This window comes from Tympanuchus pallidicinctus, unplaced genomic scaffold, assembly GCF_026119805.1.
Source record: "Tympanuchus pallidicinctus isolate F22 unplaced genomic scaffold, pur_lepc_1.0 scaffold26, whole genome shotgun sequence".
NCBI lineage: Eukaryota > Metazoa > Chordata > Aves > Galliformes > Phasianidae > Tympanuchus > Tympanuchus pallidicinctus.
Window position 1 is genome coordinate 8,670,065 of NW_026294743.1, and position 16,256 is coordinate 8,686,320.

Consider the following 16,256-nt stretch of genomic DNA (forward strand, 5'->3'; position numbering starts at 1 on the left):
TCTCTGGGCAGCTGTTCCAGCACCTCACCACTCTCTCTGCAAAGAACTTCCCCCTGACATCCAACCTAAATCTGCTTTCCCTCGACTTTAGACCCTTTCCCCTTATCCTGCTGTTATCTACCCCTTCAGAGTCTATTCCCCTCCTGTTTGTAGGCTTTCTTTAGGTACTGAAAGGCTGCAGTGAGGTCACCCCGCAGCTTTCTTTTCTCCAGACTGAACAAGCCCAGCTCCCTCAGCCTGTCTTCGTAGGGAAGGTGTTCCAGTCCCCTGATCATCTTCTTTTGGACCCATATCTGAAGCAACCATGATCTGAAAAGTGCAAACTAACTTAAACAAAGAAATTCTAACGACGCTTTACAGTGCTGTATTCTGTGACTCAGCCTTCAAGCACATAAGAAAAGAAACATGAAACTGACATGGGAATAGAAACCGAAAGCAGTTGGAATAGGTGGTGACTGGTCTTTAAAAGCAGCAGCTGCCTGGCGGTGCAGTGAGCAGTGAGTGGCAGCAGGTACAGTGCTGGTGGGGGCTTTGTTGGAGGCTGTGGATGGGCTTGCACTTAGGATTGGGGATAAGGTTACAGGGTTGAGGTTTGGCTCATGGTTAGTTTGGGGGCTGAGAATGGTGCTGAGGCTAGGATTGGAGTTTAACTTTGGGGCAGGGAGTGAGAGCTTGAGCTGGCGCTGAGTTTGCATTGGAGGTGGTTGGAGTTGGATTTAGGGCTGGATGAAATTTTCAACAGCTTGCCCAAGAGCACCATGGAAGTGGTAGAGGCAGGGTCTGAGCCGGTTAGCTTTGTCTGCCCACACCATGGCTCTGGACACTTCAGATGTAATCATGTGTGCTATAGAAAAATGCTAGCGCAGTGAAGTGTTGGAATCTTTTTCTTTTCTCTCTATTTTTTTTCTTTTTTTGAAAGGAAATGTGGCAGTCTGTAAAGTTTATATATGATATGGTTCTGCTTTCTTTGAAAACATTCGACTTTATATTTCAGATATAGAAAGGAAACTCATGAAGTAATGATTGACAATTTCTAGGTAAGTAACTATTTCAGCTATCAAAAATATGATTGTACTGACAACAATGTTCTCAGGCCTTTGAAATGGCCTTTTCATTGTAAATAAGAAAGCGATGAAAAGTATCAGGCTTATTGCTACCTTGACAAAAAGTATGTATGCAGATGCAGAAAAGGGAACTGCATAGCTGTATGCAGATGAACAGCTTACATTTAATGAAAATTGGTGTTAAAGTTCAAATTCAAGTTGCATTAAGCACATCACTATAATATAGCACTGTGCTAATGTTATTTTACAAATGGATACCACTAAAATGCAGAAAAAATGGATATGATTGTTTCATACATTTATATAGACATGTTTATACCTGTATATACACACATGTACTAACATATAGCTTATCTTAGTGTATATATACACACTGATATGTAACATATATATATGTTTGTATAGATATGTGTTCGTATTTACATGTGTACGTATACATATATACACACACATTCATGTATATCATATATATGCACATATATACGTACGCATACATGCATATATTTATTTGTTTTGTAGGAATTCAAACTAAAGCAAGGCAGAAATCAAGAAGAGAATTTCAGCCTAGTTTTGGTCTGAGTTCATGAGATCTGAAAAATGGAGCTTGTGATTTAATTTTTCTTATTTTTTTTTTTACAAAAAGCTCTGAAGCTAGAAATGAGATGGAAGGATATAATAGTTTTTTTAAGGTTTTAGAAAAGTGAATGACAAATATACCTAACGCCTATAAGTAATGCATTGTTGAGTACTGCAACAAAAATTACTGCATAAGGCTATTAACTGGATGGAAACTGGAGAAAGAAAAGTTTGAAAGAACAAAAGTGATGTGGCAGGAAGCATGCAAAGTTATCTCAAGCTGCTCTTTGTTCTGTTGTTCTTTAGCTCAGAGGAACAGAATACCGTGACCTTGTAATGGGAAGAGTTATCCTAACTCGTACAGTTGTATGATTATGTGAGATCTAATAATCTTACCACTGGAAAAAAGAAGACAAAAAAAGTTAAAAGAAATGGGTTTGATAACAAACTATGATCAATGCTTCGTGCAATGGAAATGTTGTTGGTCTATTTGAGAGTGGAGTAGCAAGTGCAAAGTGTACACAAGTCACTCAGATAAGGGGATCATTCCTCGGAGCATGCCATATCTGTACACAACAATATGGCCGTAGCACAATATGGCCATTTCTGATTAACCCCCACCAAGGATCCTCAGATGGACAGCAAAAAGCAAATGTGTAATCGTCTGGCTCTTCTTTGGCAGACTTCAGCAGTGACAAAAGCTGATATTTTCCATATCCTTCATAAAAACATTTATGAGTTTAAAAACAAAAACATGTCTCATAGGGATGATCATAAAGGGCTTTCTGATTTTTCTTCAGAAGTTCTTCCAGTCTGATTATGAAGTAGATAACTTAGTAGTACAAGCCACAGATTTTACCATATTTCCTGAAGGTTCTCTCTTGATTCTTTAGAATTTTCTTTTGTGGATACTAGAATCAAGATCTGCGATGAATTCTGCAGAAGATAATTTGAAGAAGGCTGCTCCTTATTATTCAAATGAGAGTGCTGATAGTGATGATAAAGACAGCGAGTGTGTTGATAGTGAGAAAATAAACTTCACTGCAACTGAGGAAGACAAAGAGCGTGAGAGTACGAGTGACAGTGGTGAGGAGGATGCAGCCCATCACGATAAAGAAGCAGCTGTTGTGCAGATGCTTAAAGAAAAGGAAGAAAGGGAAAAAGAAGCTGAAGACCTGGATCATGGTGAAACTTATTGTATCTCGACCACTGATGAAGTGATACGGCATGAATCAGAAAATGAAAGCAGAGATTTCACAGTTCTCCAGAATAAACTGGATTCCCAAAATCCTGGTAAGGAGCTGCTGCCATTTTAAACTTGGATCCAATTTTTTTCTTGCTGCATCCTACCTTTTGGCTCTTTTGCAATTAATTGGTGCGTTATGGTTCTATCAATAACCATATCTGTTTCTTCTAGAAATAAGAAAACATCATGAAATTCTGATGAAATTGAAGCAAAACATTTGGCCATCTCTATCAAAAGCATCGTAAGTACAGTGGAGTTCACTGAAAGAAAGAGTTAAATTTAATGGAAACAGTTTCTTTGAACTTTTTAGACATCACGGTGTATTATCCGCTAGTGTTATTGTCACCTAAGTGTGCAAAAAACCTGCAGATCTAGGGCATGTTTAGGAATTAATCCTCTTAGCAACATGAAGGAAGATCCTTAATGTAATAAAAATCTTTCTCAAAGATTAGAGACTGTCTGCATGCTTTGTGAGCTGACCCACAATTTCAACTACAGCCATTTTGTCACATTCTCCATCATACTTTTTTGAGCATATCTCATCATATGTTTTTTTATTTAATACATTTTTCTTTACAAATTTTTCTGCATCATATATAACTGCTGAGCCTCTTACGCCTCATGCAACTCCAGATTCCTTTCCCCCTTCAATGCTGAAAAGAATTAAGTGTAGCGCAGTCTATGTGGACAATGAAATGCCTTCTCTGCTTCTGGAGCTGACATGTCAATGAGATTAGCATTAATTAAAGGCAGACCATTTAAATGTATGAGATAGGTTTACATAGCTTTGTTCTTGCTCCTTCCATCTCATATCAGGGTCATGGTGTACAAACAGTCAGGGTGTACAAACAGAGCCTTTCGATCCCAGTCAAAAAGACAAGCTGTATCTTAAGTGTGGATCAGAGGCGAGGTGTATCAGACAATTGTGTATCAGACAGTTTTAACAACCTTGAAGAAAATAAGCAGAATCTTAACATTAGAGTATGGTTGTTCCCATAATATGTAGTAGCATTGCAATCTCACATATTACACTGCATATTACATAGTAATATGTAGCAGACAAACATCAAAAAGGAGAACCTTTACTGGAAAGACTTGCTTGTTCATCTGGACCTGTGAAAGTTCTTTTGCCTATTTGGTCTGTCCCGGCGTAAAACAAAACAAAACAACAAAAAATACAATATCCCCGGCCTTTCACAGGTACTGAGAGAGCAGGAGAATGCAATCAGTTCCAGGGTGTATTCAAAACTAATTAGATAGTGCCCGGCTGTACAACCAGTGTCACAGTGAAGAGGATTTGTCCGGCTTAAGACTTATTAAGATAAATGTTATCAAATGTTAGCAATACAACGACCATCTTTATCCCACATCTCCCCCTTTTCTATTAACAGGAAAAGCAGCACAGTTCAGAAACAATTCTAAAAGCAGCAAACCAAAATTAACGTGCTGAACAAACGATGGGCTCTTTAGAATACAAACAATAAGTCCATGTTAACCAATTCCCAAAGATTCCATTTCTTATGATTCCTTGGTGAGGCAGCTTGACAAACCAAGTGTGACTTGAGCGTCCAAACCACTGCTGGAAGCACGTTACAGCTGGTGCTGAGATTTTGGCCAAAGCGCCTGTAAACTGGGGGGCCCTCTGTTGTCCACCAATTTAGAAAATTAAGAACGTAACATGCTTTAGCTATTCTTTCATGAGGGCTCATACCCACACTTCCCCTTTTTTGTTTATTAGCAATCTATTACCACACTATAAAACAGCAGCGCTAACTATATTAATAACGTAATCACCATAACTCAATCAAAGCCTCAGCTGATAACGCACTAAACATAAGAGTTACATAGAAGGTATGATTTTTTGAGTTGATATATACGCACGCGCACAGGCATTTTATTTTTGACAATTCCATAAGTGGGAAATGGAAACTTTCCAAGCTAATGTAGTATTACTTATGGACCCCTGAGAGACAGCAAACTGAAAGGAGAGAGAAGAAACGCCGACGTGGATGCACTAGGCAGTGCCAGCAGGGTATCCCCTACTTCAGAGTGCATTTTTCCTTACTCACCCATTGCAGGCTCTGTCCTGCTTTTATTCTTCTCAGGGTCTGCAGGGTTTTTTCCACTTGTGCTCCACATCTGCGTGGCCAGTGCACCATACTGAGCCCAGAGGGGACACCTGCCCGCAAAATAGAACAAACCACTGAATTAGATCTCTCTACAAAACAAAATACAGGAAGGTTTTTACAGCTATAGCCTTATCCTGGGTCCTGCCAGGTCCTGAATTGTTCTTGATGTGCCATTAAGAGTAAGAGGCACCAGGAAATGAACTTCTCTACCCCGCTTCCCCAGCTGCTTTCGGTCCAGTGGGAGCGAAACTCTCCCTAAGCCCTTCCAAGCTCCCTTTCCTCTTCCCTGAGGGAATCTCTGGGTCCTCAGGCCCTGTTCTAGTGCAGCGACAGTAACAGATGCTGTCGTCCTTCCCAATTTCCTTACTTCCCTGCTATCTCTGTTTCCCAATGCATTTTTCCACATCCCTCACCTCTCTTCTCGGTAAGGACGTTCCCGTTACACGTCGCTCCACTTTGCCTTCCTCAGCCTGTGTTTTTTCCAGCTCCTTTTCACTCTCACAAAGGACTTTTGTTGCAGGTGCTCAGAGCCTTTTATTCCCGCTCCTCACCCCGTTTTCCCGCGCAAACGAGTCTGGTAACGTGTAAAGGCTTGGCGCCTTGTGGGTGTTTCCGTCCGCCGCCGTTTGTTGCTGAGTTTTGCCGCTCGTTAACGGTACAACGACCATCCGTATCCCACACTGGGTGATATTTCTTTACAGAGCAAACTTCTGGAGAAGCAAACGTGGGCAAGAGGTGCTGCGTAAGTCGCAGAAGCTTCAGATGCTACAAAAGAATTTAGAGTTGTAGAGAGTTGCTCTCACAATCACTGAAAGGAGCTCGAGCTCCCCGGAGCTAGGCTGAGATCCAAGGAAAAAACGGTTTTCCGCGGATTTATTTCATGCATTTAATATTTAGTGGATTTAATTAACGACAATCTTTATTTTAAAAGCTATTATTAAGCAAGTTTCTTCCGTCCTGTAACCACAACTTGGGGTAACAGCGCGTACACGCTATTTCCTTGTCTTTCAGGTTTGTCAGTCTGTTAAAAGACTTTGTTGAGTCTGAATTCTTTGTGATAGACGGGGATTCCTTACTTCTTATGTTCCTAAATGAGGAAGTACAACATCTAACGCTATTTTACCTGATTGAATGCTTTCTGCACGATTTCACTCAAAAAGGAGCAAAATACATCATTGTTTTCTTCAAGGTAACGAATGAGTCACGTTATTTGTTTGCTATTTGTACCACTGCAGTCTTTCAAAAGCAACTGTTTGAGTATAATCAGTTGGGGGAAACATGAGTGTGTCAGCAAATAAAAAGACAAATGACATTCACCAGAAATAACATCAGTTTTTGTTTTTTTTTTTTTCTCCATCTCTTGCTTTTGTATGGAATTTGTTTTGTTTTTTTTTCACCAGCAATTTAGAAATTAATACTATAAGTCATACCATTTTTTCACTATGCAATCTACCATTAAATCATTACGGACTGCCCAGGGAGGTGGTGGAGTCACAGACCCTGGGGGTGTTCAAGGAAAGGCTGGATGTTGTGTTGAGGGACGTGGTTTAGTGGGAGCTATTGGGAATAGGTGAACGGTTGGACTGGATGAGCTTTTAGGTCTGTTCCAAACTTGGTGATTCTATGATTCTATATATCATCCAAGAATGGCTGGTGTGCTATACTCGTTGCCTTGTGGATGATTTTCAGCATGATTTTCTAGCATCATGTGAAGTTGGAAACCCTTAAAGATTTATATGTCTGAAAATTAATTTTGGTTGAAATTGCTAGACAGGACTAGAGCAAAATGACTAGCAGTGTACAGAAGAACCTTAATGATGTGTTAAACGAAAGAACATTCTAACACTTCAGAAACTGTAAATAAAATTAGAATATATGCTTGCATAATATTTATATGATCAGAATTTGAATATGATTTACTGGAATGTAGCTGAATAATTTCATTGTTTTTGTTTTCCCCAGGATGTAGAACAGATGTACTTCCAGAATCCTCAGTTTCTTTTCTTACGTACTGCATTAATAGAACATCTGAAGCACAACACGTGCATCTCCGTTCACACAGAATTTTCCAATTGTTTTTCACCACAATGGGAGACTTTTCTGAAGAAATCCTATCCATATTTCATCATCATATCTGACATAGGACTGACCTCTCTCCAAACCAACTATCTGACTATTTTTATTGCTCATTCACTGTCAAAGAAAATCAATGTTGTACATGCTTTTGGACAGGAATATGACACTCTTAGAGTTTATGGATATCATCTTCAGAGTATGTGGAAACACAGAAACTTTTTTCAAAAGGTAAGTTAAAAACAACTTCCTTGTTGGTTTGAAATAAGGATGCTAGGTGTACCTAACAGATTTAATTAAAATTGTACATTATACATATTATATTTTATATATTAAAATCATAATGCACTGATGGCTCATCTAATAATCTGGAAAATCTTAACAGGAATATATTGTGATTGGCACAAATTCTTAAGTCCCAATTGATTTTTAATATATCAGAGAAGACTAGTGTTTAATTGAGAATTGTAATGTTTAGAGGTTTTATTTAGAGTAAGTATTTCTTGGATGGTGAGGTTTGTTGTCTGTCTGAATGTCTTCTATTAATGTGGCTGGAAGTCCCTGATGCACTGTATCAACTGATTTCTGCACATGATTTGCCTTCTGCATTTCTTAGTATGAAAAAGATCTGCGGTGTGCCTGTGAAGCCATAGTCAGGTACAAAGAACCGTCCATGTACCTGTATGGACCTCTCAAGCTGAGCCTGAAAAGCATAAAAAATGAGGTAATTTGACCTCTTTCACCGTTCTAGTGGTGATGTTTTTGTTTTTGTTTTTTCTTCCTCCCTCAGGCTGAGTGCCTTGCTCCATTTCTTTAACTAGAATTTTCTCCTATCTGAATGGGGGGCTCTCTTACTTATTCTGAATTGATACCCTGAGGATGGGAAGGTTCTCTCTGTGCCCACTCTTCTTTACAGTGGACTGAAGTTATTTCTTCTTTTATGGTTTACTAAAGTAGGATACTTCAGCTGGAGTTTGATCGGGAGGATGCTGCTTGTGGGGTGTTTCTGCTGTGGCAACTACTTTTGTCTTGTAGAAGATGGGAACAGGCTCATTCTTTAATCTAATCTTAGAATATTTTAACTTAAAAAAAAAAAAAAAAAAAAAGGAAAAAAAAAATTCTTGTAGAATGATTATTGCTTTTGGTGCATAATATACTTTTGCCTTTTCCCTGACCATTTTATGACTCTGCTTCTGCTCCTGTTGATAGCAACAGCAAGGCTTCCTTGGGCTTGCAAGGAAATGGAACTGAGTTAAGCAAGCTGAATTTTCAGTTTCGAAAAACAATGTTGTTGCTTGCAGGCATCTTAAAGTCAGTAAGAGGAACGCAGCTGCCTGCCTGCTGTGGCCATTTCATTTTATTGTAACTATTTTTCCTGAGGCCAGCTCCTGATACTTGAGGAGAAAGGAAGCACTGGGGCACAGGGAGGACAGGCAGCTGCTGTCTGTGTGCAGGAGGCTGCAGGAGATGCCCTAAGGGCCTCAAGGTAGGGCCCTATAGCCAGGGCCTGTCCTTGCATCCCAGCTAGGAGCTGAGCAGCTGGAGACACTGGGGCAGCTCTAGCCCTGTCTCTGCCTGTGGCCCTGGGGTCTGAAATGGAGTCCAAGACCATAGGTGGGGTTGGTGGAGATCTATTGGCAGCTGGGAGTTCCAGAGCGATTGATGCACTCATGGAGATGACAAAAGTGGCAGTTCTGTGCGATTCTGTGCACTTTTCCTCTATAGTTTTCATAGCATTTTTCATATAGTTTTTCGTCTGTGATGGAACTCTGTAAAAGATAAGAGTTGTCCACTTTGTTTTGGTAATTTATGACTGCAGGTTTACCAGACTGTCCTTCTGTTGAAAAAACTGTGGCCTGAAGGATCTGACATTCGTCGTGTGATCTGCGTTCTTACTTGTGCAGTGGGATTAAAACTGTACAGTGATGTGCTGGAAAGTACACGTGCTTCCTTGGGAGCAAAACCGGAGCAATCAGAAAGAGTAAGAAGTTTTGAAACGTCTTATCAGGGCTTAACATGGCCATCTGCTTCCTTTTGCTTGCAACTAGGAGGAGTCTGGTTCAGACAATTAATAGGGCCATACCTTCTCCGAAGGAGCGTCATCTGTCTGTGGGTATTACTGTGCCCCATGCAACAGTGGCTATTCCAGGGGCAAGTTATACCTTAAGAGTGATTACTTCCATGGCATGTTTTACTGTAGAATGTTGTTGAACTCATTGTTTACGTTTTATCCGGTAGACTTCACAGGAGAATATGCTTTTCCTCATATAAGCAAGGCATTTCAGGAGGAATGTGTCTTTCTACATCCAAACAGTCATGGTATCACTTTTGTGCCCATACTAGAAGCCTTGTTTTTTAACGCAGAAGCAGTACGTCAGTAATGTTGTGTGAGAGTCATTTTTAGTAGACTAAAGGATATAAAGGATAAAGCCATCAATATGGCTGAACTGCTAGTGATAAGCACAGATGGATTGGTGTGTTCAACTTTATTTTCCATCATCTCTCGACAGGAAAGAAGTAAACCACTATCTCCAGAAGAAGCCACTGACCTCTGTAGAATGCAGTGTCTTACAACAGTATTTCTTCTGCATATGCCTCTTTCTCAGAGAGCTCAGATTAGGATCATGCAATCCCGCTGGACTAAACAAGTTTTACCCTTAATAAAAATGGTACGCACACAACTGTCTTGCTTCTCCCATCATTTGATGCATTTACCATTTCGGTTTTCAGTTTTCTTGTTGTTTTAGTAGTCTGATGAGATCAAAGAATTTAATGCAACCACTAAAAAGAAATCTCGTCTGGTTCAGGAGTCTGGTAAGCTACAAATTGGTGGGGCTAAGAGAGTGTTTGGGGGAATAGTGCAGTGTAGTGACCAATGAATAGGCATCTGCAGCTGGCCAGCCCTGGTACTAGAATACTGGACTAGATGGACCCTTAGCCACTATGGGGAGTCCTATGGCCAACCTTTGTATTATTGTGAAAGAGAGCTGTGAAGGCAGTTATCTAGAACTGTGCTACTAAATTGCTCCCTGATTCCAGAGAAGTAACGTTAAGGACACGTTGATTTGCATGCCAATAAAACCTGTAGTAATTAACTTTATTTAAGAGATGCTTTGATCCCTCCACATGAAATGGAGTTCCACAACAGCTAACTGATGGCTCTATCTCAACAGCAACAGATGTGTGCACATTTTGTTCTGAAACAGCTAAGTGATACAGATGGTTGGAAACTGGATTTAACTTATCTGCCTGACTTGAATGATGATTCGCTGCTCAGAAATCTTGCACATTACTATGAGATCGAATACTCTGAAGGTATTTATCTTTGTTAAGCAGTTTTCTTATGCGCATTTCTAACGTTATTAAGCTGCAGAATGTAAATGAAAATGCTTTAACAAGCATAGATCATAATTTTTTAATTATCTGTATGATAATGGATACGTTTTATGGAACAATAGGGAAACATTTTTCATAGCCAAGTCTAAAAAATCACACACAATTATCTCACCAGAAGTCATTCACAATGCCTTCCCCTGTCCTACCTTCAGTGTACTCAGTGAACGAAAGTATAAGGATTCTGGGCCACTGTTACTGAGTATTCTCCACTATTGCTTAAAAGCCAGTTTCTATTCTGAAGTTGCAGTGCACCATACTCAGAATGGAGACTGGATTATATCCATACTGCCACAGTGATATCTGAAGTATTTTTTATCTTGTGATGAGATTGGTTCAGACAGAGATTGGTTCATTGGCATCAGACAAAATCTGATATTGTCTTGTACATACATGTACTTGGGAGCTGAAACTTTAAGAACATTATTGTATGTGTTGAAAATAAAAAAAAAAAAAAGTGTTGAAAAAAAAATGTTGAAGACAACTGACAGAGCAAGAGACTGTGAAAAATGTTTTGTATCAAAATTACTTTCACAGTAATTCTGTTTGTCTTCGGTAACGTGCACTGGCAGTCAGTTTGTCTGACAGTAAAAGAGAGCTTTATGTATCAAATCATAAGATGTTCTACATGCACCTCTATAAAACAAAGGCAGAGGATTCTTTAAAGGAAATAGGAATTAGGAATATATGATTTCTAATATTTATTGAGCACTAAAAATAAAATTCTGAATTCAAGTTCCTGCCGTGCAGGAGGTGAAAGAAAGGTGTATGGCAAATGTTGAGTTATGGCCTGAACCACTGATTGATCACCTGGGAAAGGACTGAGTCAGCCCTGGAAGCACAGGTGAATGTAATTCTGCTGTGTGACCAGAAGGGGTGAAGCCTGGCTGCACCTCTCCTAGACCCCATTTAAGGCTGACCACCAGTAGGAAGAGTCTCTTTCAGGAGATCCCTCCTCTGTGGAATCCTTCCTGTGAACCTTCATCTTTGGATACAGGGGAGCATTCTTTCTCTGTTTGTTTCTTTTCCTATTTTTTTTACATTCAATCTTTTTCAGCTGTAACATAGGTTTAACTTTTCTTTAACTGTGGGATTCCATGTACAGCCTAAACCTGGATTTCTGTACAAAATACTTTTTCTTATACCTAATGGAAACTGATGATGTATGTTATCCTGTTGTCTTTTATTCCAATTTCCAAAGACTGGGATGGAGTTGAACTCTGTGCCTGCTGCTGCACGAGTCAATCAGGAGGATGAGTAGTTTCTGTTTAAGGAAACTGCAGTTGTGATGCTCCTAATTTCTTTTTTTCCTCTCCCTTCTTTTTTTTCTAATTTTTTTTTTTTTTTTCTCCCCCTTTTGTTTAGGATTGGAGCCCCAAAAGGAACTGGGGGAAAAAATGGATGAAGAATACAGGTTTTTATGGAACGCCGTAACCAAACTGACTGTGAACTACGATTTTGGAGATGCTTTCCCAATACGAAACACTTCTCAAGTATTTATTGATCACCAGCAGACATCATTTAGAGGTACTGAAAAGTCCGCAAATTAAATGGTTATAAATACAGCTGTCATTGCTGTCACTGCAAGTTTTGGAAGTAGTGATCTTATTTTATCCTGATCACTAAACTAACCTGTTATTGGTGGATCCTCTTTCCCTTCATCCCACTAGTAAATCTGGCAGATTTCACCCTTATGGCTGAAATTCTGACTCCGCTGTAGACAGAACAAGTATTGTTACTGACTTCACAACTACTTACTTTTAGCTCCAGTGTTTGCTAGCCCAGATCTGTTGCATGCATTGTAAAACACGTTGTGGCTAGTGTGAGACATACAATAGTAAAGGCATAATGAATGATCATAAGTGGCATGCACTCATTATTCTGCATTAAAACTGACTTTCTTGTACATGTTAGCGTATGGTTCCGCAGGTATTTGGCAGATGTGAGAGGAGAAAACGCAGTGAAATGAAGATTTGTCTCCCTAAGGTAGTGGAATGTCTAGCCATCGGTGTATGTTACATTGTTATCCTTGAATGTTTCAGGAATGTGACTTACCATTGTCTTAAGTTATACTTTGACACTTTTCAGTAGCCTGTAGTTGGGAGAGGGCATACTCGACTCACAGACAACTTGTTTTTATGGATCTATGTGTCTATTCTGAATATCTGGAAGAAGTATGCAGGTATTTTTGACTGCTTTCTCACATGTGTGAAGAAATGTTTTTGTTTCCCTTGGAAATGTTTGTGTACAACGTGAAACTGTATAGATCTTAAAAAGGGACAGTTGGTAAGAACTTGATCAGATGGGAGCGTAAATCCACAGAGGTCTATGGATGTTTTTCAGCTAGCTGTGGCTGTCACGTGGGCACTTTAGTGACCCACAACAACCATTTTCCTTGTTGCCTTTACACATGAAGGCTTCTTCTTGGACAGCATTTCTACTGCCTGCTTCTGTAACGGCGCAGGAAAGTGGATGCTTGTGAGATGGGGCAGGTTGTAGCATTCAAGAAAGAAACAGGGGAACTGGTGAATTGCTGTTTGCTTCCATGTTTTGCTTTTTTGAATTTCATTTTTATTGCATTCTGACAGAAATTTGAAGACTCTGTATGAAAATGTACATATGTTTTATCAGACACTGTTCATTCTCTTTTTATTTTGTAAAGTCTGTGGTGAAAAACATCCTGATATAGGACTAATCCCATTGAAATCTGATCTTGTCGAAGAATATGCTGGTGATGTTTTGAAAGACCTACCTGTTTTGAAAAGGTACATATATGAGTTCTGTTTGTAATGTAGTAAGATAATAGGGGCTCGTTTCCCACTCCCCTGCACCATACTTCAGTACTATGCTCAATTTGTGCAAGTTCAGAAATGCTTTTGCTGTGACGATTAATATAAATAATAACAGGAGCTTCAGAACAAGAATGAGTAAGAACCTGTCGTCTTATTTTCTGATCAGTTATGTTTTTGTGTTAGCCTTTAAGATTCTTATCCTAGTATCTAGAAGGTCTCTTCCTAAATTGCAAAGCTCAGATGGTTTCCAGGAACAGATAAAAGTGGAATAACAGTACTGCATAGAAGTGAAGGGTAATCTCTCTTACCGTTTGCCCCACTGTGCTATTTATGAAGGTAGGTTGTGTACACAAGTTATTCTCAGCCAGTTAGGGAAAACTGATGTGTTTCTGTGAGTTATGTAGTTAAGTTGTATTTGATTTTACTGCAAGAAAGTAAATGGGGAAAAATGTAGTTTTAATTTGTTACCTGATCTTTCTGAGAAACCGAGGCTATCTTGGCAAACTGGAGTAGGATGAAGCCCTATACTGGCTATCTGACACTGGGAAAGTCTTCTGATAAATATCGGGGTTTTCTTATATGTTGTGAACACTGCATTAGAGATGCCAAAAACCATTTTATTTTCTGCACTGTTTCATGTTTTAGCAATGATCCTGTAGTTACTTCACTTGCTAAGTACAAAGAATTTGATGAGCTTCACCACTGGCATTCTGGCAGACCGCTGACTGAGGAATATGAACGAGTGCCATGCAGTGCAGATGGTAAGAAATGCTAATGAAACCCATTCATTTGCCTGAGCTAGGAAACAACTTAAAGGAAAATACTTAGAGGAGTGTTGGTTACATAATGTAATGGAAAAGGAAGAGATGAAGAAAAAGAAGAAAGAGCTGGAAGAACTTAGGAGTTACTCATGGTTAGTTAAGGCTGAGAATATGTCCTCCAATCAGGATGGAAAGGATTCCGATGACTTTATTGAAATAAAGTTGCTCTCCATTCTCAATCCAAGGTGGATTGGGATTTCTTAATGTCACCAAAGCTAAGAATGCCAAAAAATAAAACCAAGTAAGTGAACACTGACTCAATTTCCTCGGCAGCTGGTAGATTCTCCTGGTATCTCGACCAACCCTGAGCCATGGACAACTTCCGGATGGAGAAGATCTCTATGTCTGCATATACATGTCGTTTTTTTTTTTGTTTTTTTTTTTTTTTTTTTTTTTCAGGGACATAGGGGTAAAGAAGTAAAATTGAATTTCAGTTCTCTGAAGACAATGCTATTTATCCTAGGAAAGGAGATGTTGTAGCTTTTAATTGAATGAGATCGAAAAACTCATGTCTATGTATTGCAATGCACGAGTTCGCAGTCATTTAAGCGTGTGCCAAAGCAGCTGAATTATACTTATGCTGATGTTTTGCAGTATTTATATGCATTGTATGTTATGTATTTTTTAAAGCTCTCTGGGGTATAATGGAGCGTTCTTCAGGTGTTTGTGGTACATTCCCTTGTGCTTGCAAACTGCTTCTCAACTACTTATTAGCAAACTTACTGTGCGTCTGCAGTTTGGTGTATAAATCTCTTGTTTGTATAATGGTTATTAAGTAAAATCATATATGGGCAAAATCAACTTCAGTGTTGGCAATGCACATGCATAGGCAATCATATCATTTGCGAACATACGTAAAAGAATAAGTTATTTGTCTCCTAATTATTAATGTTACATATTATCGTTTCTTTTAAGTTTTTGCACCTTCTGGTAGGGTAGTTTTCTCATTCTTATTTACACTGTGGTTCCAACGAGAAATTTGGAGAGCAGTCACTTTGAGCATAACCTGCAGAAGAGTACCTAGTGCATCCTCCATGATATTGGAGTTGAAAGTTTATGTCTCCTGCTAACATCCTTCCTCTTCCACATTTCGTATGAGTTCTCTGAACACTGGTTTGTATCATCTCCATCTTGCACAAAACAGCACGACCTTCCAAGATGGATTGTCACATTCAGAACTTAACTCTTTTTTTTCTTAAAGTACAGAGAAATATCTTGTACAGTACTACCGGCTTGAGAGTGGCTGGAGAGCTGTGCAGAGGAAAACAATGTAAGGGTATTTGTGAACAACTGGTTGAACACAAACCAGTAGTGTGGCCTAGAAGGATAATAGCATCCTGGCTTGTATCAGAAATAGTGTAGAAGCAGGGAGATGATCATCCCTCTGTACTTGGTACTGGTGAGTCTGCAGCTTCCATGCTCTGTCCAGTTTGGGTCCTTCACTAGATAAAAGACAGTGAGGCCTTGGAGCATTTTCAGAGAAGTGCAGCTGAAGGAGTGGGGATTGTTTAGTGTGGAGAAGAGGAGGCTCAGGGGAGATCTTATCACTCCCTGCAACTTCCTGAAGGGAGGTTGTGGCAAGGTGGGGGTTGGTCTCTTCTCCCAAGTAACTAGCAATAGTACAGGAGGCAATGGCCTTAATGTGCTGGAAGAGGTTCAGGTTGGATGACCTTGGAGGTCTAGTGCAACCTCGGTGTTCCTATGAAATACTTTAGGGGTGCCTACAGAAAAGCTGGGGAGGGGCTTTTCATAAGAGCAGGTAGCAGCAGGATGAGGGGAATCCTCTTTGAACAGGAAGAGGGGAGCTTGAGACTGGATGTTAGGAAGAAATTGTCTACTGTGAAGGCAGTGAGACGCTGGTACAGGTTGCCCAGAGAGGCTGTGAATGCCCAGTTCCTGGAAGTATTCAAGGCCAGGCTGGATGGGGCTGTGAGCCATCTGGTCTAGTGGGAGGTGTCCTTGCCTATAGTAAGGGTTGAAACTAAAAGATCTTAAAGGTCCCTTCCAACCCAAACCATTCTGTGATTCAATGACTTGAATGCAGAAATATCTATGTGCTCAATATTGAGTAGCAAAAGTTTTCTTCCAGCAGCATTATTTATGTTCTGATGAGAGAGCCTTGCTTTCACAGAGGTCTTTGATTATTTGATTGCCTTTTGAAG

General features: G+C 39.7%; 1 protein-coding gene across 4 annotated transcripts in view; it reads left to right on the plus strand.

Annotated features, from left to right (window-relative positions):
- The first annotated feature begins 345 nt into the window (after nt 1–345).
- The window catches only part of DDX60 (DExD/H-box helicase 60), a 41,012-nt gene continuing 25,101 nt past the window's right edge, over nt 346–16,256 (plus strand). For 2 of the 4 annotated variants that reach the window (XM_052690137.1, XM_052690140.1), the window contains exons 1-13: nt 346–511; nt 995–1,037; nt 2,534–2,933; nt 3,058–3,127; nt 6,027–6,204; nt 6,978–7,319; nt 7,705–7,812; nt 8,908–9,069; nt 9,599–9,757; nt 10,262–10,403; nt 11,847–12,008; nt 13,144–13,246; nt 13,919–14,034. In XM_052690137.1, the coding sequence (XP_052546097.1) occupies nt 2,570–2,933; nt 3,058–3,127; nt 6,027–6,204; nt 6,978–7,319; nt 7,705–7,812; nt 8,908–9,069; nt 9,599–9,757; nt 10,262–10,403; nt 11,847–12,008; nt 13,144–13,246; nt 13,919–14,034 (1,906 nt within the window). In that variant the 5' untranslated portion in view covers nt 346–511; nt 995–1,037; nt 2,534–2,569. The remainder of the gene's footprint in view (nt 512–994; nt 1,038–2,533; nt 2,934–3,057; nt 3,128–6,026; nt 6,205–6,977; nt 7,320–7,704; nt 7,813–8,907; nt 9,070–9,598; nt 9,758–10,261; nt 10,404–11,846; nt 12,009–13,143; nt 13,247–13,918; nt 14,035–16,256) is intronic. The other 2 variants (XM_052690138.1, XM_052690139.1) reach the window with 2 other exon arrangements.